The 23252-nt window shown below is 35.1% G+C and overlaps 1 protein-coding gene across 5 annotated transcripts; it reads left to right on the plus strand.

Annotated features, from left to right (window-relative positions):
- Nucleotides 1–854: 854 nt before the first annotated feature.
- LOC128188298 (uncharacterized) lies at nt 855–22256 on the plus strand. 5 transcript variants are annotated; one of them, XM_052859260.1, is made up of 4 exons: nt 855–937; nt 15983–16332; nt 16977–17003; nt 19469–22256. In XM_052859260.1, the coding sequence occupies exons 2-4, from the start codon at nt 16047–16049 to the stop codon at nt 20518–20520; spliced, it is 1365 nt and encodes a 454-aa protein (XP_052715220.1). In that variant the 5' UTR covers nt 855–937; nt 15983–16046; the 3' UTR covers nt 20521–22256. The 5 variants fall into 5 exon arrangements, with proteins under 5 accessions (XP_052715220.1, XP_052715222.1, XP_052715221.1 ...); XM_052859262.1 differs by lacking the exon at nt 855–937 and adding an exon at nt 997–1153; XM_052859261.1 differs by lacking the exon at nt 855–937 and adding an exon at nt 3990–4129.
- Nucleotides 22257–23252: the final 996 nt, after the last annotated feature.

Here is a 23252-nt window from a genome sequence, read left to right on the forward strand (position 1 = left end):
TGATGCCTTATGTTGTTTATGTTTAAAATACAAGAACTAGAATTTATTTACATTCCAAATATTGAAAAGAACTGAAAGTTATTTTCAAATACAATTATAATTTTTATTTACGTTGAATGTACAAACAGTCAATCACTTTTCTTCATTATGATTTTCATATTTCATAGCATCATGTCAAGCCTTATGCCTTGAGGATTGCTATGATAATTACATGTATTGGAATTGCATTGAAAACTATGCGTTGATACCATGGTATCCAAATGAAAATGATATTTACCTCAGAAAGAAAAGCAAAGGTTTAATACTACACATTATTGTGTCCATTCATTTTTATCTGTATAGGCCTTGTTAGTACTTTACTGTCGTATTCACCCTAGTCAGTGTTTTAATTTCACATTTCCAGTACAAATATACAACTAAAGATTGTGGTGACGGGGTGGAGTTTGATAGATAAACCCCGAAGGAAAACGTTAACAAAACTATATAAAGTTTTTCATAGATCTAGAAATGCAGTGTTGGGTATTTTATGGTAAAGGTGTAATTCAGTGAAAAATTTAATAATTGATTTTGAACCGAGAAGCAAATTCATTTATTTATTGTATCTTTAAAAAAATATGGGCCAAGCAAAATACTTTTACTGGTAGTCAGCTAAATTAAATGGTTACTCAATTCAAGGAGGAACATTTGCCTATATTTGTTTTCTATATATGAACATGAATAATGGGAACATTTGTGATTTATGACAATGATGGCTAAATGTCAGGAGCACCTTTCCCTAAGGGAATAATATGCAGTTTTTAATCGTACACGAATACGATGGTGTACAACTTAGCTAAAATAATTTTTTAGCCAATCATACTCCTTGATACAAAATTATCTGTGTGAACAAGATACCTGTAAACATATGATCGTGATGACGAAAAAGGCTATTTGAGAGGTAAGTATTAGAAATACAGATCAATTTATAAAATGCGTCAACAAATCAAACCTTCCTCAAAGGCCTTTTCAAAATGAAATAATCCAATGCACCGGTATCGATTTAACTGCGACACTGACTCAGTAACATTAGTCCATAGGTGGTTGATCCAAATAACTTCCAAGTGCCGATATGTAATGTACAACCGGGGAAATCACCAAGTTTGTTTTAATTTAAGTAAGTATGCATTTATGAATAATGTTCTGTCGGTCACGTTACCCTGTTTACATGCATGATATTTGATCTCTCGATTTAACACCCCGTCCATCGGTATCAGGAGAAAACGTACCCAGGAGAAAACGTACCCAATCTCTAGGGTACGTTTTCTCTTGGAGAAAACGTACCCGGGTACGTTTTCTCCTGGAGAAAACGTACCCTATGAAAATCATAATTATACTACTTTATTTTATATATTTATTATATATTTTATATTTATACTTTAATTATACTACATGTACTAATAGTTTTTAATACTTTAAAATACTATTTTGCATAATAAATATACAGAAATGTAAGAATTTCATAGATAAATGAATTTAATACTTTATAATTTGGACATTTTAATAATTTTCAAATGCTACTTTAATGCATATTTCAATGCATAGAAATATATTCATTTTATGAATACATCTTTATGATAATTATATAGCAACTTTTTTTTTAGTACAAAATAATGACCTGTCATAATTTAAGTTGTTATCAGTCTACTTCTTCTAATTATCCATTTATCGGTAGCCTTACCGATTTGAGTTTCTCTATGCGAGATCCCCTGATTTTAATTATAGTGATAATCAATTAAATACCCGAGGAGTTATTATTTTGTAATACATGTATTATGTATTGCCTCCTCGCGCAAGAGGTAGAAATATTCACTCTCCACACAAATATTATACATGTCAGACAGTGGCGTCGGAAGCAAATTGACTGTTCAATGTTACATCTCGTTGTAGTTTCCATATATATGAATCAAACAAATATTTAAAAGACTTGGACTTGGTTTTATTAAGCAACTTTGTTTTATAGATAATTTTCCAAAAAATGTTTTAAAAAACGCGATATCGACTTCTTGAGATACTCATTATTTAGTTCTCCAAATGAGATTGCAATAAAAACGTATTATTTAACGGTTTCGTTTATGGTGGATTAATTGTCGACTAATTATACTGCTCAGGCCACGTTCGTGTATGTGTATGGTACAAATTATTGTCTTAATAATTTAAGTACGTGACCATGGTGACTATGCATTTAAAAACTACAGCAACAAATGATACAAATGTTCATTGTATATTTTATTTTATTTCATTTAAGAATATCTATGAAAACCATTAATTATTATTTCCATAGGGTACGTTTTCTCTTGGAGAAAATGTACCCGGGTACGTTTTCTCCTGGAGAAAACGTACCCTATAAATTGGGTACGTTTTCTCCTGGGTACGTTTTCTCCTGGGTACGTTTTCTCCAGCATTCCGTCCATCGTGCATAATTATGTCAATTTTATAGCCATAGGATAATGGGTAGAAGCAAGATTACTCAGACACATCTTTTGGATATTGGTTTCTTCTTCAGTCTGTTGTGTTTTTGTTAATTGCCTTGAAGCAAGCAATTCAATTTCAATTCAGTTTATTCGCTCAAACCATAAAATGGTATGTGAGGTCAATCATTATGTACAGTTCAAAAGTCAGAGGTACATTTTATTTAAGGAATGAATTCAATATTTATTTGTTTTATACGATATAAAATGGTTTGGGGCAGTTTACGCTTTATAAACCGCGAAGCGGTTTATAAAAAAGCGTAAACTGTTTCAAACCATTTTATATCGTATAAAACTAATAAATATTGAATTCATTGCTTATAATTTAATTTTTTTACACTTCATTGTAGATAAAAACGATCATTTAACCCTTAAAATGACGTAATATTGTACAAAATTCAAACGTAACATCAGGCGTATTGATACGTTTTTGACGTTAGTCTTACTATGACGTAGGCAACATTCTTTATACGATATAAAATAATTTTTTAGCCAATCAGAAAGCGCGTTACAACCAGAATTAAATTATAAATGAATAGATAAGTAGTAGATAAATAGTAAATAAGCATAAATATACAATATATACAAAGAAGATAGGAAAAAGTTTTATAAGCAATACAAAGTCTGTGTTTTTTGATTAAGTCATAAATTAATGAAGTCTTTGATTGTAAATCTTTTTAAACCAGAATTATATCAACTTAATTTACTTCTGGAAACCCTCTCCAAAAGTTATTTTGATTGAAAGATTGATGTGGCTATAAACAAGGCAACAATAAGTGTTTGCCATAATCAAACTAAGTCTAGCCTAATATATTCAATGTTGCTTTATCGAAGAGCGGCAAAAATCACTACAAAAAGCCTCTAATTAAACATTGTACAACAGCACATAGCCTTGTTTAAAGCATTTGCCAAGTCTTGCTGAAATTAACCAGACAAAAGTTTTTTTTCTTTCCACTGCCTGCAACATACATACTGATATATTATGGAATGATCGGTTCAAATTGTAATGAAGGCTTTTCAAACTAACAAAATTAGACCAATCTTTTTATTGTCTGTGCAAGGCCACTGAAAATGTCAACTTTCACTAAAAACCCTGAAATATAAATTGAAATTGCCAAGATAATAATTTTGAGAGAGAGAGAGAGAGAGAGAGAAAGAGAGAGAGAGTACATTCACAGACAGACTGTCAGTTCATCACTTTTATTGTGTGTAAAGTTAATGTTGCCTATAAATTCCAAGAAGAAACTTAGGAAGTGCTTATTTTATGTAAATATTGATATTAGTAAACATGTCTTCTTGTTGATGCAGATGCCTCAAGAAGAAAAAAAACAAGATCTGGAATCTTTTTTTTTTCTGGATTGTGTTATGTAATGCCTTATCAATATTTCAAGGAATTGGTTCTCAGCCGGTGTGGTATAGATGGAGATGATATTCGGTGTTTGAAATCACAGTTGTTTACGTGAATGTCAGGCACTGTATCTGGAGTTAGCGCTAGGTATTGATTTTGTTACATGTCCTCTTAATGGCTCTGAATTCTGCATTTAGCAGCAGAAAGCCCAGAAATTGTCATGCAAACCTGTTCATAGAACATTGTTAAGGGAGGATCTTGCTAGTAACACAGGGTAAGTAGAAGCTGCAGAGCTGAATATCTTACTGACAATGTGTATGTGGATTAAGGTTGCATTTGATTAATGAAGAATTGTGGATCAAAAATACTTGCTTAATTTTCAATGTAAAAGACTTTAAATTGAATCTGACTCTGTAAAAGCTATTAAGAAAATTATGAATGAATTTAATGATCCATTCATTATCTTCTTTCATTTACTAAGATTTGTTAATCCTCTTTATGAGGAAGTATTAAAGATAAGAAGCGATTACAGAGAAACAGGTACTTGTAAATGCAATTGTGACTTGATAAACCAAGTTAATCCAGGATAAACAGCTTTCTGGAGTTACAGACTGATATCCAGTCAGACCAAATTACTGCAAGGCAAGAATGTGTTCTGTGTATTGATAGCTTGACACATGTTTTGAATAATGCTTACAAGTAGTAGCTATAGAAGGACACAAACTTTAACAACAGCTAATTAATGCATAAGCATAGGCCCACATCTATCAAGGTCTCTGTCTTAAAATTAAGCTATAGCTAGCCAGCTTGTTGGAAGTTGGAACTTCAATGGTTGATATCATCTGTTCCTGACTCCAGGGGGTAATGCTTCAGTTCAGTTACATGGGCAGGAGGGGGAGAACTTTTTCATCTGCAGAAGAGGATCTGGTAAATTCTAGTGTACTGATAAGTTTGTGAACCCTGAAATTATTTGTGATCTCAAAGGTATTGGGTATTGATTATACAATGTAGTTACATGCAGCCCCAGTAGCATGTTGTTCATCTGCCGGCAGGTTATAACCATGCTGTACATTTCATCCTCCCGCTGTCAGCCCTTTATCTGATGCAGGTCCTATTATTCTTGTGCACAGAGATAATAGGGGGGATGGTATTTCAAGGAAAATGTATTCCCCCCACTGTCAGAAGTCCTGGTGCCTGTTTCTGTGTAATAGTGGAAGTGATGCATACCAAATGTTTGCCGTTCCGATGGTTATGGTGCTTTATCTTGCACCACAATTTGTTAAATGTCAGGAATTTTGTTTAAAATGATTTGAAACACACTGCAGAAATGCTGAGAAGTCATGATCTCTAAACTGTGTAAAATATTTTCAAATTTGACACTACAAATTGATGTAACAGTACTCTCATCTAATTCATATTGTATGATTATGTTTCCGATTTTATAGGAATCATTTTCATGAGTATAATGTATACGGCACACAGTGTCTAAAAGCACTGGTTTACAATATGTTTATTTGAAAGATAAAATGGAGCATTATCAATCCGTGAGTAATTTGTCCTTTGATAAGAGTGTGGTTTAGATTTCTGACATTTATGTGTATTTGTATATTTCATGTTGACACCTGCTTTAATCTCATGTGCCCTTGCCAAGAGCATTGTCAAATTGTCATAATGAAAGATTTAAATTGATGGCTTAATCACCGCATTGTATACAAACTGTGTATATTATCTTTCTAGGATACCTTTGTGTACAAAACCAGGACTTCTAAGGTTTCGGAGCTTTGAACTGTGTTGTGTTTTTAGATATAGTTTTACCATCTTTGAGTTGAACTTGGTTGAAATTAGGTCAGTATGTCTTAAGCTTTGAAGATGATCTGCAAGGCTCTTTTCCCTGTGAATGCTCCTCTGGAGTTACCATTCTTCCAACTCCTATTTGCTTGGTAATGCATGTAAACATGGAAATGGGGCACAATTTAAACTACTTTCATCTCCTTAAACCTTGACATGAAAAATTACTATCATAAGTCATAGAAAACATTCCCTCCAAGTGCCCTGGCCGGGAGAAACTGAGAAAATCCTGGAATGTGCATCCTTTTGCAAGCTGTTATGTGTTGGCTGTATCGACAAATGAATGATGGATCCGAAAATTGATGGTGGTCCGACATACTCTGCTTGATAAATGAGCATTGCAAATGATCTGTTGATAAGTTTCTGTCAAATATTAATATTTATCAGTGGAAGAATCACAGATTTGAGTCGGTGGAGTGTGTAGTGAGTCTGTCAGAGTGGGGTACTGGTATGATTGGAGTTTTTTTTCTCCCAGTTCCTCGGCTCTGAGTGCCTTTACCACCTTGGTATGTGAGTAAGGTTGTCATAACATATTCATCATGTTCATGTTTGAAGCTTTTTTGTCATCATGTTACTCTGTTTTCCAATGATAACAGGATTCATCTTGAAGTTCTCTCATGCTACAAACGTAAAAATGGTTGTTGCATGTAGAACTTTCCAGTGTTAGAGAATGTAAATTATAATAGCCATGCCATGTAAAAAAAAAAAATGATTGAATGGCTTCATATTCTTATTCAATTTAATTTTTATTGATAGTGCAGAAAAATTGTTGTCATTTGAAAGATTTAAATTTTTAGAGAAAATGAGTTTTGCAACTTCATGTAGAATGTTAACAGTTTACGCCTCAATAACATTTTGGCAATAAAAGAACTACTAAAATATATTTCTGTAATAAAAATCAAATTAAAACTAAATTTCTGGACAAAAATTATTTTCGCAACACCCAGTATTGATAGATAAAAGTGAGTCATTATTTCTGGCAATGGTTGATTGAATTTAGGTTTTTCTGTGGTCTACTGGGGGTAGACTGCGCTCAAGTTACTAAGATTGGCAACACCTTGCTGTTAGCTTACACAATTCGGGGATGTTTGGATTAGATAAAACCAGGATAAAATTCTGACATCTTCTGTTCAGACCTGTATGTTTTTCTGTGTGAACTCATATTAATAAAGAATTGTTATCTGCAACCTGAAGATATGAGTACATTTTTGTGATGTGTTTGATGGGGGAAAAAATGGCATCTGCATGGCTGGTTTTGTAAAACTGTTACTCTGGCACTTGTTTCTTGTTTGATTTCACTTTAATATCAAAGCTATATCAAGTCAAAATGGCTTTGCAAACAGACAACAACATTCACGTGATAATGTCAATATTTGTACAAGATTAAATGAGCCATGTGCTCAATTTAAATCAGTTAACCTGCAGGTTTGGGCAATTCTCTTTCAAACATTTGATTCCGGCAATGTTATGTCATTTACTTTGATATTATATCTTTAAAATTTAAGGACTTAATGGGTCACTTTTACGAGCTGTAATTTATTCCTCTGTTTGGTAAGTAAATGTTAGATTCTAGTAATCCCTCGAGATATTTAATGAAAATAAGGCAATTCGTTCATTTAAATACATGTTCATATATAGAACAAAGTTTTTCAACACGGGTCATCAGGATATAGATTTAAATGGCTGCTTATGATGTTGAAATACCATTTGTTGATATTTGTGAATCTCTCTCTCCTGAATATATGCTCATAGTCACAGGAGATCATACGTGTGTGACCACGCCCGGATGTCTGGTACATAACTAGGCGATGGTGCACGTTCATTGGGGAATTAAGCTCAAGGGGAATAAGTAAATGAAGAATACACAAAGTCCAAATGGCAGGATATGAGAAATGTTTATTAAAGATTGAATGTTAAATAATCCAATCTACACACGCAGGTAACAACATTAATGAGCAAGTCTTGTTCCTAACTGTAATTTAGAGAAAGGGGCCTAAACAGATGAATTAGAAATTTGTCTCCTAACACTCTACATGATTTCCTAGCTTTGCCTTACATCCTTTCTGTCCGAAGTCTCAAAGCTAACTCTCTCTCTCTCTAAAAGAACTCATGTACAAGAATTAATTTTCTCTATGAATTGCCTAAGGTAAAGTTGTCACTTAGGGCTAATCAAATAATTAAGTTATCAGTGTCATCCCTTTGATGTGAAGAAGTCAAAGTGGTTTTGTTTACCCTAACTAACACCTATGAGTGCCCAGTGCCATGAGCAGTGTCACTGACAATAAGGATTAACAATTACTGTGAAATCACTAAATATTCTAGGGGATTAAGAAATAAACAACAGCTTGGACAACCTTTAGAAATAAATAATAAGGAATGCTTTAGATGTCAATAAGGAATTGCTAAGTATGGGAACATATAAAATAAGAATAAAGTAAAATAAAGTAGACTATTAAAATATATGCTAAAAGTTATCAAAAGTGAAATGGATGTCATTTCACTGGTGATATGCTCCCCCTACTTCACAAAAAGATTTCTCCTGAAATCTCAGAATACCATAAGTCAATCCTGCCTTTTTTTTTTTTTTCATAAATGGCAAAATTAATAACACATATTATCTGATACATGTAGCAGGTCAATTATTTTTATGAAAATATCATTAACCTAAAGGCATAGGGTCAGTATAGATAATAATATCCTAAATTTAAGAAATGTCTAAACCAGGAAAAATATACTCTAAAAGTATTAATTCCTAAGGGCGTGGATTCCTTATTGATTAAATGAATTCTAAACTATAGCTACTATATACATGTTTATACAAGGGCCCATTATATAAAAAAAAAGGAGGGGAAAAAAATAAAAATCAAGACTTGCATGTACAATGCATAAAAAAAATAGTATATACATACATTGAACAATAGAGCTATAAAATTTAAAAGATGCTATTTCACTTTATATTGTTCATAATGAAAATATAATGTCTCTCTGAAAACAGCATTATAAATGTCACATCAGTCCATGGAATGAATAGACGAAATGAATAAGTCATGTTTCACATAATCACGAAAGTCTTTGTATTGGTTTTGTATTGGTTCTGTATTGGTTTGTCGATTTTCACTTGGTTTTCTTTTATAATTTGTACTGTTCATTGGATTTGATGTCCTCAGACATGAACTGCAGCAAGTGGACGTCTCCACAAAGAACTTCTACCAGTAACTGGGAAAAACTGCAACCTGGTTCATGATCGTGACATTCCCTGAGGGAGTTCCATCATGATAAACAATAAGTCATGACATCCCCTGAGGGAGTTCCATCATGATAAACATTAAGTCGTAACATCCCACCAGTAGGGAGTTCCATCATGACAATAAAAAAAAATTATATCAAAAGAGCTATAACATCCCATGTTTGCTATAGGAGTTCCATTATAGCTTATATCAAAGGTGTTCATGGCATTGGAAAAAGGATGGCATCGGTTTATGTTGACCTGGAATCTGCAAATTTGGGCATAGGACAAGGCATGATAAAAGATCAATCAGTAAGCACAACCACAAGAAATCAACAGGTGACACAACAGAACTACCTATTATAATTATAGATTACTTAAAGAAAAGAAAATTAAATAGCAATAGTATTTGAGATACAAAATTTAGCAAAAATGACTTATGATTTCAAGGTGTTAAGAAAAATAATTTTGATGGAAAAGTTAATAAACTGAGATAGAGCATTACGCCGTTCCCCAGCAGTTTAAGGAACTACAAGAGTTTCTGCTGGTTCATAACTTACAGGCGTTCTAATGCTATTCAGTAAATTAAACAAAATTCAGAATCTTTAAAGAAAAACAGAAGGGAAATTATTTTAAAATATTGTCAAAAAAATAAAATAAATTTGAGTTGTGTATATTTATCCTGGGTCCTTGGAATTTGATGATAGTGCGCTGCGCAGTCACACTACCTAGCACTATGTACAGGACACAGAATAAATATCAGATGACCTAATTGGGAAAATATAATGGAGTGATTTTAAATTTTTTTTTTTTTTTTTTTTTTTGAAAGATTAAATTGTATTAAGCTGAGAAATTTAGAGGTCTGCATTTGTATGGAAGAGTTTGACATGATCATAGAGTTTTGTTTTGAATGCTAAAATGCCTTCTGGAGAAGAGTGACAATTTTTCAAGAGCCTGGCTTTTGAGGGAGTAAGATGATGCATAAAAAGTGTTGGTCTGTGTTTGAGGAAGAAGACTCTGGATACAGGAAAGTATTGGGTGCTGTTCCTGTTTATGACCTCGCATCCTTTCCCTGATTTACAGTCACTGATTTCTTGTTCAAGTTTTTTGAAGAAAGGCTTAAACAAATGGCTTGGAACCTCATGAGCGTACTTTGCATTTGTAGTAGATCCATCATGATTTTCGAGATAAAACATGATATGTGTGCCTCTGCGGTCAATGGAAGCATGGTAGATTTGTTGTTGACTCTTGGGAGGGAGTGAAAGGGCTTGTACAGATTCCTGTTTGTTAAAATGCTTTTTGTTGGGTCGCTTCCTTTTCTTTCCCTTGGCATTATAGAGGGAATGGAAGGTGTCCTTTAATGTTTTTGGGATTTGGGTTCCGTCTTGCCATGAAGTTTGAGCTGCACCTTTGAATTTGATTTTGTAAATTGGCTTCCCTTGGTAAAGGCTATATTCAAGGATTTTGTCTATTTGGTCCATAGAAAATGGTTTTGATTGTTTTTCGTTTGGTTTTTCACATTTTGAATTTCTTTTCTGTTTGTTTTGAGTTTTGGTTTGATTATTTGGTTTAGAAGATGATGGTTCGAGTGGAGGTTTTTGATGTTGGGAATCATGAGCTGCATTTCTGATGCGTTGGTCATCATCATTATCATCATTATCCTCTTCAGCATCATCTTCATGAAGAAGCTGATTTTCATCATCAGCCGGAAGTTGATCAGCATCAGCTTGATGCTGGTCAGCATTTGGAGGAGGAATTTCCTCAGTATCTTGGTTGTCCAATTCTTCAGGATTGAGTACAACATCTTGATACTCCGGTAAGAAATAGTGAGGTCTCTCATCAGGACTATGGTAGGTTTTTAGTCTTTTGGCATGGACGAGACTCTTCAGAATTTTGTGGTCTGAATCTCTTCGGAGTTTAAAAGTATGGTTTGGTCCCTGGTAAATTACTGAATACGGACCAACCCATTTCTGTAAAAGTTTGGGAGATTTTCCTTTAGGAACATGGCTGCAGTAGAGCCATACTGTGGAGCCAACCATGAAGTCTGGTTCTTGTGCACGTTTATCATGCTGCTGAGTGTACTTCTGTTGATGTTGTCGAATGTTTTCAGCAGCAACTTCTCTGCATATTTTAAGTTGTTCCAGAACACGCATCAGATGTAACTTGGGTTCATGTGCCATGGATGGTTTTGGGGTTAGAGCAACATCAACAGGAAGGCGCATCTTCTGTCCAAACAACAAGTGAAATGGTGAAAACATTGTTGATTGTGTGGCAGGTGTAGATCTGTATGCCATGAGGACAGCCGGAATAAACTTCACCCAGTCAGATTGGTCCTTGTTACAGTATGATCTTAGTGTTTGGCTGATAAATGAGTTCATCCTTTCACAAGCAGCATTTGTTTGTGGGTGGTAAGCACTTGTATAGTGTCTGGTTACTTCAAAAAGTTCACAGAGGGCTTGGACTAATTTTGACATGAAATTTTGTCCCCGGTCTGAAATAAGTGTCCTTGGTGCTCCATATCTCGCAAATATCTCAGCGAAGAGTACTCTGGCAACCTCAGTGGCTTCCATAGATTTCAAAGGAAAGGCCTCGCACCATTTTGAAAAGCTGTCAACAACTAAGAGAAGGTACCTATCTTTGTTTGGTGTAATGGGTAATTCCAGGAAGTCCATATGCCATCTGCTGAAAATGTCCTCAATAGGGAGTGGTCTCAAAGGTATTGGCTTCTGATGTTTAGAGTTTTTGGACTGTTGACACGTTTCGCAAGTTTTGATGTATTGTTCAATGTCTGAATACATATTTGGCCAGTAGTATTTGGCGCGGATAGCAGCATACGTACGTTCATGTCCTTGGTGTCCGCCACCAGCAATACAGTCATGATATGAGAGAAGAATATCATTCCGGAGGGGTGCAGGAATGCAAAGTTGTCTAATAAGACATTGATCAGGAGATTGGTTCCTAGCACGTTCTTTGTAAAAGTGGAAAAGAAGTCCATTAATAATTTCATAGTGGAAGGATTTTGCAACTATTGCAGTAGCTTGCTTAATATTTTGCGGCAAATTTTCTGTTCTTTTGTAATCGATAATTGCCTGAAAGTCTGGACAATTTTCTTGCAGATGCTGGAGGGTTGGATTGTCTGAAATATGATCATCATGTTGATCGGCTGTATTTAGGGCAAGAATTTCAGGTTTCCTTGGTTGATTGTCTTCTGGATATTCAAAGGTTGTGGCAATGAACTCTTTCATGGAAGCTTCAATGGATCCAATGGCTGGCAAATCATCATCTGATGGAGAACATGGTTGGTCTGAAGGTGGATATTCACGACGGGACAGACAGTCGGCATTCTGGTTCCTAGTTCCTGGGCGATGCTGTATTTTAAATTTGTACTGCTGAAGGAATAGAGCCCAGCGTCCTAGTCTGCCTAATGCATCTTTGTTGGTATCCAACCAACGAACTGTGATGTTGTCAGTGAAGACTGTGAACTCAGCACTGGTAAGGTAGGCTTTGAAGGTTTTAATGGCTTCAATCAAAGCGAGTCCTTCTTTATGGTTTATATGCCATCGTTTTTCTTGATCCCTGAGTGCACGTCCTCCATATGCGATAACATTCTCAAGTCCTTGTGGGTTTATTTGTCCCAAGACGTATCCAATGGCAGCATCAGAAGCATCGACAGACAATACAAATGGTTTGCTAAAATCAGGAAAGGCAAGGATGGGTGCTGAAGTTAATTTCCTCTTCAGAAGGTTGAAAGCATCAGTGTGTTCTGGTTTCCACTGGAATTTGATATTTTTCTTAAGAAGATTTAATAAGGGAGCACAGATTTTGCTATAGTCTTTGATGAATTTCCTGTAATAATTGCACATCCCAAGGAAGCTACGGACATGTTTAGAGTTTCGAGGTTGTGGAAAGTCAGCCACTGCAGCAATCTTAGCTCTGTCTACCTCAACTCCTTTCTCAGAAATGATGTGTCCAAGGTATTTTACTTCTTGGGCAGCAAAGTGACATTTTGTTGGCTGGAGAGTAAGATTGGCTTTACGAAGTTTTTGAAAGATAAGATCTAAATGCTGTAAATGTTCATCAAAACTTTTAGAAAAAACCAAGATGTCATCAATGTAGATGAGAGCAATTTTCCAATTTAGTTCCTGTAAAACTTTTGTCATCAGCATCTGATAGCTTGTAGGAGCATTTGTTAAGCCGAAAGGAAGTCGTTTAAACTGGTAAAGACCCTGATGTGTGATAAATGCAGTTTTGTGCTTGGTTTTCTCATCCAAGGGCACTTGCCAGAATCCACTAGCTAAATCTAAGACACTGAAAATTTTGGATTTAGAATCAGCTATTGTGTCAAAAACTTCATCTAATTTTGGAATTGGAAAGGAAACAAGCTCTGTGATGGAGTTTAGTTTCCTGTAATCTACTGCAAATCTGAATTGTCCGTTAGACTTTTTCACCATAACGACCGGACTTTGGTAAGGAGAAGTTGATTCCTCAATGACATCATTTTTCAACATTTCTTGAATCTGACGTTCTGTCTCCTGGCGCATCTTTGGATTCTGGGAATATCTTGGGGTGCGGACTGGCTTATCAGTGTTGGTGATGATAGAGTGTGTGTGAAGGTTTGTTTTACCAAGTTCGGTGGCATCTTTGGCAAATACATCTCTGTTTCGTCCAATCAGATCTTGGAGTTGTTGAATTTGAGCAGTAGAAAGATTTTGTTCTTCAATATGGACTTGCAGGGTTTTGGCGATAGATATATGATCTGTAGTAGAAGCCTTAGACTGACTGGTGTGATTGTCAGAGGAGTGTGTGTCAAAGCAAATAATGTAATTGTTGTCTATGTTGAACACTTTAGAAACTACAGAATTTGCTTTCAATGGAACTGATTTGTTCAGAGGATTTAGTATCCTATATGGAAGTGTGTTGTTTAGACATGTAGCAATGCATTTGCTTCCAACCAGATTCTTGTTTGTAAGAAGGTTGACTGGTTCAAGGAAGACTTGTGAACCATGAGGTATGTTGGAGACAAAGAGTGAAAGTGTGCATTCTGAAAGAGGTGGTAACAGAATATCTGATTGTGTTCGAGCAAGAGAAACATGTTTCTGGTTGTCATGTTGGATATCAGGTGTTGAAATGGAGGCAATGGTTGTTTCATTATGAAAAGACACATATTTATGGGTAAGATCTATTACAGCGTTGTTTTGCTCTAGAAAGTCTTGGCCTAAAATGATAGTGTGGGGCAAATTTTCCAAAATATGAAAGGTATGGGGCATTTTTAAACCATTGACATCTATTTCAAGATCTGTTTGACCAAGAATAGCATGTGATGTGTTGCAAACACCTGTAACAGCTGAGAGATTTGATTTGTAAATATGGGGATTTTTGAAAAGTTTTCTCAAAAATTTGTTGCAAACAACAGAAATATTAGCACCGGTATCAACAAGGGCATTGGTATGAAAGTTAGAGAGCTTGATTTGAATTTTGTTCTTATTGGTAATTGCAGCTGAAATAGTAGCCAAAAAGTTGTTGGGATTTGAAGTTTGTTGGGACATTGATGGGATTTCAAGTGAGGGAGCCATTATCAGTGATAAAAACAGCTAAACAATAATCAATCTATAAATGTCAAAAATAATAACAATAGAAAGTTATCTAAACTGTGTCACATGTGATAAAAGTGGCTGTACTCACCAACAGGAACTGGCACGCTGTCTCTGTATGGATTGGTCTTCTTTCCTTTTCATAAGAATGTTAGAGTCACAAATCACAGTTTTTGACAGCACAGAAATCCTGCAGAAATCCAAAAAGTCCCGGAATGTTTACTTCAGTGAGAGGAATTCCATAAGATTCGAACCGGATTCTCGACCACTCTGTGACCACGCCCGGATGTCTGGTACATAACTAGGCGATGGTGCACGTTCATTGGGGAATTAAGCTCAAGGGGAATAAGTAAATGAAGAATACACAAAGTCCAAATGGCAGGATATGAGAAATGTTTATTAAAGATTGAATGTTAAATAATCCAATCTACACACGCAGGTAACAACATTAATGAGCAAGTCTTGTTCCTAACTGTAATTTAGAGAAAGGGGCCTAAACAGATGAATTAGAAATTTGTCTCCTAACACTCTACATGATTTCCTAGCTTTGCCTTACATCCTTTCTGTCCGAAGTCTCAAAGCTAACTCTCTCTCTCTCTAAAAGAACTCATGTACAAGAATTAATTTTCTCTATGAATTGCCTAAGGTAAAGTTGTCACTTAGGGCTAATCAAATAATTAAGTTATCAGTGTCATCCCTTTGATGTGAAGAAGTCAAAGTGGTTTTGTTTACCCTAACTAACACCTATGAGTGCCCAGTGCCATGAGCAGTGTCACTGACAATAAGGATTAACAATTACTGTGAAATCACTAAATATTCTAGGGGATTAAGAAATAAACAACAGCTTGGACAACCTTTAGAAATAAATAATAAGGAATGCTTTAGATGTCAATAAGGAATTGCTAAGTATGGGAACATATAAAATAAGAATAAAGTAAAATAAAGTAGACTATTAAAATATATGCTAAAAGTTATCAAAAGTGAAATGGATGTCATTTCACTGGTGATACGTGTACAACCTATATGTGGTAATTCATTGGGTAGGATATTGAAGTGTGGGTATACATGGACACAGTGTCTGTATTTGAAGTGGTCGTAGGACAATTTATGGTGGAAATGTATTTTATTTTGTTAGATGTTTAGCACCAGTAGTTCTTTAATGATATTCTACAACTCCATATCATGAAATATTTCAAAGCCTCCTACCCTAATTTTATGATCCGAGTACCCTTATTTTTATCTAGGAGACTTCATCAATGTGGTTTAGGGTCTGAGAGTGTATTGAAAACCAACTTTTATTCACCTGTTTCAAAATACAATTACCGGTATTGCAAGTTCATGACCTGACTGTTTAAAATAAATTCTCGTTGCCATCAAATCCTAAATTGCAAAATGAAGTTGTCATGAGTTTAAGTCAATTTACAGTATCATATGTATGCTGAGACTTTCTGTTGTTTTTCAGTGTAACACAGGATGCCAGCAGTGGGTTTACTGGCTGAGAATCCCCCTTGTAACCCGCATGTAACATGCAGAGAATTTCTCTGTCGGAGCGAGAGGAGCTGATCGAATCCCTGGATGCAGAGGCCATCTACGACTACCTGATCCAGCATGGAGTCCTGCACCAAGTGGAGAAGGAGAAGATCGAGAACGGCAAGAACAAGGCGCAGCGGAACACGGCCCTGTTACAGCTGGTGGAGGGAACGGGAAGCTCCGCGGTGGCACTGTTTATCAACGCCCTGCGACAGTCCGGCCAGCTCTCCCTCGCTAGCTCCCTAGATGAGAATTCTAGGATCAAACCCATCTATGGCTCCGGTAATTGTTGCCTTCAGTTTGATTTTGCCTTTCGTTTTAACTGAAGTTTAGAAATAGAACTTTATGGTTAATCAGTACCATGAAATGATTTATTATTTTGGTGGCTCAGTTTGTGCAGATTTTATAGGTAACCATCACCTAGAAAAATTATTTTTACTCAATATTTGGGAATCCACAAAATTGCTTTCTCTTCAAACCTATCTGTAAAAATCTAGAAATCCACAAAAATTGGCCTTTATTGATTTACCAGTAAATCATTTCACTGCATACGATGTATTAGGAAATTTCCTCACAATTAGAAATATGATATTAGAATAAAGCATCAATCAAATATGTGAATAAGACACATCACTAAATCAATGTGTTTCTCATTTTTTTTTTACATTGTGTGTCATGATACCAATTATGGATAGCTTGGAAATGCCCTTATTTCACAAAGTGAAATCTCTTCCCTTACAAAGGTTGTCATTTACACACAGTCTGTTCAAAAATTGTGACAAAACAGTAATAAAATGCCTCTATCAGACTTGCTTACTTTTAATTTATCGTGTCATCTCCACATAAAGGAGACTGACAGACTGTGTACTCAATATTGGATCTACAATGCTGCCATGTTGATTGATTCTGCACATGTTTCTTTTCAGGGTACCTTGGCAAGGACAGATACAAAGGTAATAGTCTATACAGAACTTTTTAAAGCCACCACAATATCCAGCCATTTTATTATTTTGAAAAAGCGTGAAAGCTTTAAGATGGAATAGCCCTAAGAAAATACAAAGGTGTTTAGATACTCAGTATTAGAGGAAAGAGGAAATAATATACAAAAGAATAAAGAGAATTTAAATTTTTAGTAAGATTTTGTGCTGGCAGTTGGTATTTTGAACTTATAGTGGCCTTTTGAATGATCTGACGCTGGTTTCCATGCTTGCCCTGTTTGTTGAAGCATACAAATATTTACAATTAATACCTAATGAGTTGAACAGCCAGACATAAGCAGTAATTACAGTCAGGATGACCCTTCATTAATCTGTCTGTTTTCATTATTGTGACATCCTGGATTGTAAGCCATGTTTACATCGTGATTATTGACAGTTAGACAATGATTGAGTTGGACATAATCCTTAATGATTTGTCCAAGGTTAATGGCTATGATCACTTTAGCATGTAAAGAAGCCTGAAGTTGTTCAATCAGTGTAACTGTAACATTTAGAAACTGTGATTGTACATGTACAGTACATCTGTACTAGTTTATTAATTTTGGGTTGTCACTGAGGAACAGAGCCTGAGAAATGTCATGAGGGTGAGGGGTCTGGTGACCACTCAAGGCCCCCAGCGGGTCCTGGGCAGCGCCCTGGTAGGGGGTTCAGGGGGGGGGGGCAAAGCCCCCCGACGGAAAACGGATTTCATGTTTTATAGGAACAAATTTTAGGCACTTTTTGCACATAAAATTTTGAGTTTTGTAAAAGATTTTTTTGTAGTAAAAAGTCAAAAAACATTTTTTAATTCAATCCAACATTAATATTGTTTTCACCAGCAGTCTTTTTTTAAGCGTTATCAAAGTGAATGGCGGGAAGAAGATGGGGAAATAAGATAGGGCAAATGCCCATACGTAAAATACAATTTTGAATTTATTTGTTCAATTAAATTAATTCAAATCTATTATAATACAAGTTTGCAAAAGCACAATTTCTAAATGAATTCAGTTTTTATTATGTTTAACAAACGATAGAAAAAAAATATTACCTTAAATTTTGGTGGAATCGAACCCACAACATAAAAAAGGTTAGCTAATGTCTGGTGCTATAACCTCTGAGCCTTTTCACACACAACAAAATATGTTGTTTAAATATTACGAGTGCCTTCAACTTTGGCCACGAATTTACGGACGAATTATTTTTTCAAAACGTTCAATTGCTGAGACACAAAATGAAATTTTTATTGTATAGTGGGTCATCTCTCCACGTTTTTGTTGATTGAAATCGGTTTGTTTTCCATAAAACCTTATTTAGACTATGAGAAAAATATGGAGCAGAGTCTCACTATAAAAAAGAAAAGACCTTGAAGTTGAAAAAAAAAGACACTATTGGAAGTTTTGATATACGTATACGCCTGTTTGAGTCAACATATTCCAAGTATTGAACATATTTTAAAAAGGTTAAAAATCGAGGATATGTTAAATATTTATTGTTTTGAATATATTTTTTAAAAATATCAGATTTATTGATATTTAAATTTTTCAGTATCTTTTCCGTCCGTGCATAGGTTTTACACGCCTTATCCACCCATCCTCTTACACTAAAGCTATTATCTGTCTCTATAGTTTAGTTTACTATTAAAGGGAAAACATTAAGACTTTGTAATTGAATGTCATGATTCAAAAACAGTTGTAATGGTTATTTCAAATTTTGATAGTAATAAGAAAACAGAAATATTGCTTTGGGTTTCTTTTTTAAGTCGTACATGATGTTACAAGAAGTCAAGGCGTCCATTTTTATTAGCTCAGATTTGGCAATGATAGTTGAGATGCCTCGATCTATGAATATGATTTTAAACATTTCATCCAGTGGTCTTACTTTTGGTTTATTGCCCGACATGTTTTTCACTGATTGACTGCGCAATAATTAGCATCATCGACGTCACATATTTGTGACCTCAAACAATCAGAGTTTTGAAATAGGGAAAAGAAAGATATTTGCTGTGTGCTTTTTTTTTTAATTAAATGTGATATTTTAACATTTTTGATTTTTGGTCTTAAAATGATGTGTAGGCATGTGCCTTAAGTGCCTAACGGCAGCTACGCCACTGATGTCATTAGACCAATACACTTGTCTAATGTACCACAAAAATGCATTGCATCTGTATTTTTAATTGCAACAGATTTCAATTTCATTTGTTCACATATTAGTTTTATATAAACAAATATGTAGCAAACCCTCAGGTAAATTAATGCTGAAAAGATTTTCCTATTAATGTGCTTTTAAACTATGATTAATTGATTTGCACATTACTTTGGGTTAATATTACTGGTAATGCTTTTACATTTGATTTATAGGTAATAATTATCTGATGTCATTTTGAAGCAAATTAAGAAAGCAAAGGTGTTCATTCACTCATCCCTGTAAAAACTCTTTTGTAGGACAAGTGACCATCAATGTTGAGGTGGACAGAATCTTTGGGGTGTTTCCCAGCTGGGAGGAAGGGGATGACCTGGACGAGAAGACAGGGGATACCCCAGAGAAGGAGAGGAGGAAGAGAGAGGGGATAGCTCCAGTCCTCACTCCTCGCAGGGCCCACAAGTCATATGAGAACATGACAATGATTGGGGAGGAGTGGTCCTCAGGAGGAAGGAGGATAAAGGAGTACGCTTACGATGAAAGTGACGAGGAAATGTCCTCTTGCTGGTGCTTCTGTCGAAGGTCCAAAACCAAAAAGAAACCTCCGGCCAAGCGTAAGCTGAAGTACGAAGTAAAGAATGTGATAACAAGGTCCCCTTCTCCTGTTAAACCACTCAAAGGGAACGAACTCTTGAAGAATCTGCGTCATGAGGGTCCAACCATCATAAGGTCAAGCAGTAGAACTAGTTTCATTTCGTACACTTTATCCACAGAGGCCATTAATGTGTTAAAGGACAGCCATGTTTTCAACAAGATTGGAAGTTTAGAAAGCATGCAGAACAGGAAGAATTCCATCAACTGTAATGGTGATAGGTTGGATCAGTGTGATACTAATGATAAGGAAAATCTGGGCAACCACACAGAGAATAATCTAAACAATGATCAAAGGAAAAAGAGAGAAAACTTAAATTTGTCACTACAGACAGAGAAACCTGTGGAGCATTGCCTTATGTGGAGGCATCGAGGGCCAACGTTCAAGAAGTTGGTGGAGAGGTTCTACAAATCCCTAACTAGTGCGATGAACATGTCCATCATCAAGTACTTTGAACAGGAGCGGGGAACTCTTGTCCTACGTGTGGACATGGAAAACTCCCTGATGGTGTGCAATATATGTATGACTCCTAAACAAGTGACTGATGTCTGCGTCAACCTAGAGGACGGTAGTCTGCTGAGAGTGTTTGAATCTATTCTGGTCACCAACGACATTCTGGAGGATTTGGCGGTGCGCCAGATCAAGCTTCGAGTGGTGATTGACAGCGATGAACTTGCCCTTGCTAAGCAAGAGTTGGCTTGATTGGTCCATATTGCTGTACATATCTTCTCTAATGTTCGTTTTAGATGGATAGGTTTTGAAGAGAGGAGAGTTTTATGTCTGCATTTTGTTATACATGTGTAGTGTATTGTGGATTAAGATGTATATGTATAGTATAAATATTCAACAAGTCACTCTTTTCAATAAGGATTTTTCAATGATACTTTATTTTTTGTTACTGCGATTTTGTTTTTTTAATATTTTCCCAACTCAGTGTTTACTTACTAACGTACTGGTGAATTTATTAGCCTTTTATCAAAAACTTCAGCTAGTCTTGCACACATTTTTAGATGTGCTGTTTACGATAAACACATTAGTCACGGACGAAGCATTGCTTTATGCATCATGCATATAACACTTCTTTTGTTCTTATTGTCTAGGGAACAGTTTTTTCTTTCTTTCTTTTTTTTTACTTATTATAGAATATTAGACATATCTTTTAATGAAGTGGTTGCTCATTGACATATTTTGAGGTCTATAGATATGATGGGACTTGGTGATTGAGTTTATTCATTGCTTTTTTCAGCAGTGGTGTTGTTCAAATATGTTATCACTTTATTTTGTTATGACCATACTCAAATGTTGTTTGTTTCAGCCTTAATACTCGTGAGGGTTTTAATATCACAAGTTTCTCTCCATATTTTCTTAAAATGCAATCTATGTAGAAACTACAACATGTGGTTTAAACATTTGACAGTTAGTTTGATTAAGTTCCCATAGAGCATACTGTATATATTGAAATAAAAATTTTCATGAAAATAATGGAGATATTGTCCAACTAGCACCTGATCCTTTCCCTGCTTTCACCAATTAAACATATTCCTCCTGCTTCTCTGAAAATTCATGTTGAATTATTTTTTTAATATTGAAGATGTACTATTTTTTTCATGTATAGATAATACTATTCAGATGATTTCAAAATACATGTGTAGACTATTTTGAGAAAAAAAAGAATTTTTGGTTCAGAGTTGATTTCAAGTGACCAATGCCATTATCTCTGCTGAAATGTCTTCTAAAGACATCATACAATTTATTTTTTTTTTCAATATTATAAGCTTTTATATACTTTTGGGCATTTCTGACTATTGGTCAGTACTAAGATTGTATTTTTTAAGAAATAGACCACACTATTTGATTGCATCTGTAATTTGCTATAAGAAAAGTGCCATAACTCTTCCAATTCATTTTGCTATTAGTGTTCAGTGGTAGTATATGGGCGATAATTGAGTGTACTTGGGATTCAGTATCATCACTTTGTCTACGCATCATAATTCTTTGTCTTCCATATTATAAGAGTCCATTCCAGCTTCAAGTTGATGCAAAGTCACATGCATATAAAATTTTGCCTGTTAACAGTCTGCTCACACTTATATTGTGTATTAACATGTTGTGATTTTCGCTGATTAAAAGTGGCATATACAGATTAGATCGTGATCCAGATGTACATTATTTTAATTTTTTTTTATGTAAGAATCCATTTGATTACCTCTGTGTTTTAGTCTACATGCCCTAATTTTATTGAATTATGTCCCTTTACAACATCCCCCCTTTCCTCCCATGGCCTGGTGCTTTTTTCCCTGTTTAATTTTGTGATGTTTTATAAACAGCATGATTGTGTGATTTTATTAGATATAGCATTTTTTTTAAGAAGCAGACTTAATATGTGTACATAAGTAAATGCCTAATAATATATTTTGAAATAAATAAGTTGAAAACAATCATTTTGTGATTACTTCATGGAAAACTGATGTTACTTTTGGATATATATAGTTTGGGGTGATTAAATATTTCAATGATTCTTTTCTTCTTTGTACAGACACAGTCGGTCTGTTTAATAAGAGAAATTATCCTTTGTGTAAGAAGTATTTTTCATCGAGAACAGAATAGCTTATTATGTTAGAAGAGATGTTTCCATATACATACGCCAGTTTATTGATATGATGCGGTGTGTCCGTCCACACTTTGTAAGCAACAAGTAACAGTGTAAGGTTGCAGGATCATACTTGATACACAGGTTGCATATAGCAAAAAGGACAAACCCCATTTATTCTGGTGAGTTTAAATAAAGTCAGGGACGCCACACTAGACTTTTTGGATATTCCTGGTCCTGGTCTGGCACATTGCATGCATAAGCTATGATGTTATCTTGTGTTGCATAACCAACCAATTAGCATCGTTTTTGAAAGAGGGCAGACATCGGAAAACCATGACAAACCATGATTAAATCCTAATCTGTGGGGGGGGGGGATTTCCATTGTAATGTTAACTATGATAATTTGCCCTTTTGATTTCTCTTTTGCTAAAAAATCAACAACAACAAAACCCCCAAAATATAAATAAATAAAAATGTGGAGGAGGGGGGCTCCTTCAAAATTCAATTTTCTAAATGTAAATTTATGAAAAATGTTTGTTGCGAGAATAAGCCGGGGGGGGGGGGGAGGCTCCCCTTTGCCTTTGATGCTACGTGCCTGATAACTGTATATTACGTACCTCCCTTTTACCACAGTCAGCGGAACTGTTTTCGGGACTTTTCCTTTCTTTTGATCGTCTTGTAATGTTGATTATAAGTTAAGACAGTTTAGTTTGTTTAATCAAACAGTGATTATAATGACAGTATAGTTGAAAGACGGGCTTATTAGCCAATTTTCTAACTTTGAAATGTTCGCATTTTGTAGTATGAGAAGTTGATAACAAGCTCGTTATCATGATGCCGA

This window comes from Crassostrea angulata, chromosome 6 (assembly GCF_025612915.1).
Source record: "Crassostrea angulata isolate pt1a10 chromosome 6, ASM2561291v2, whole genome shotgun sequence".
Classification (NCBI taxonomy): domain Eukaryota; kingdom Metazoa; phylum Mollusca; class Bivalvia; order Ostreida; family Ostreidae; genus Magallana; species Magallana angulata.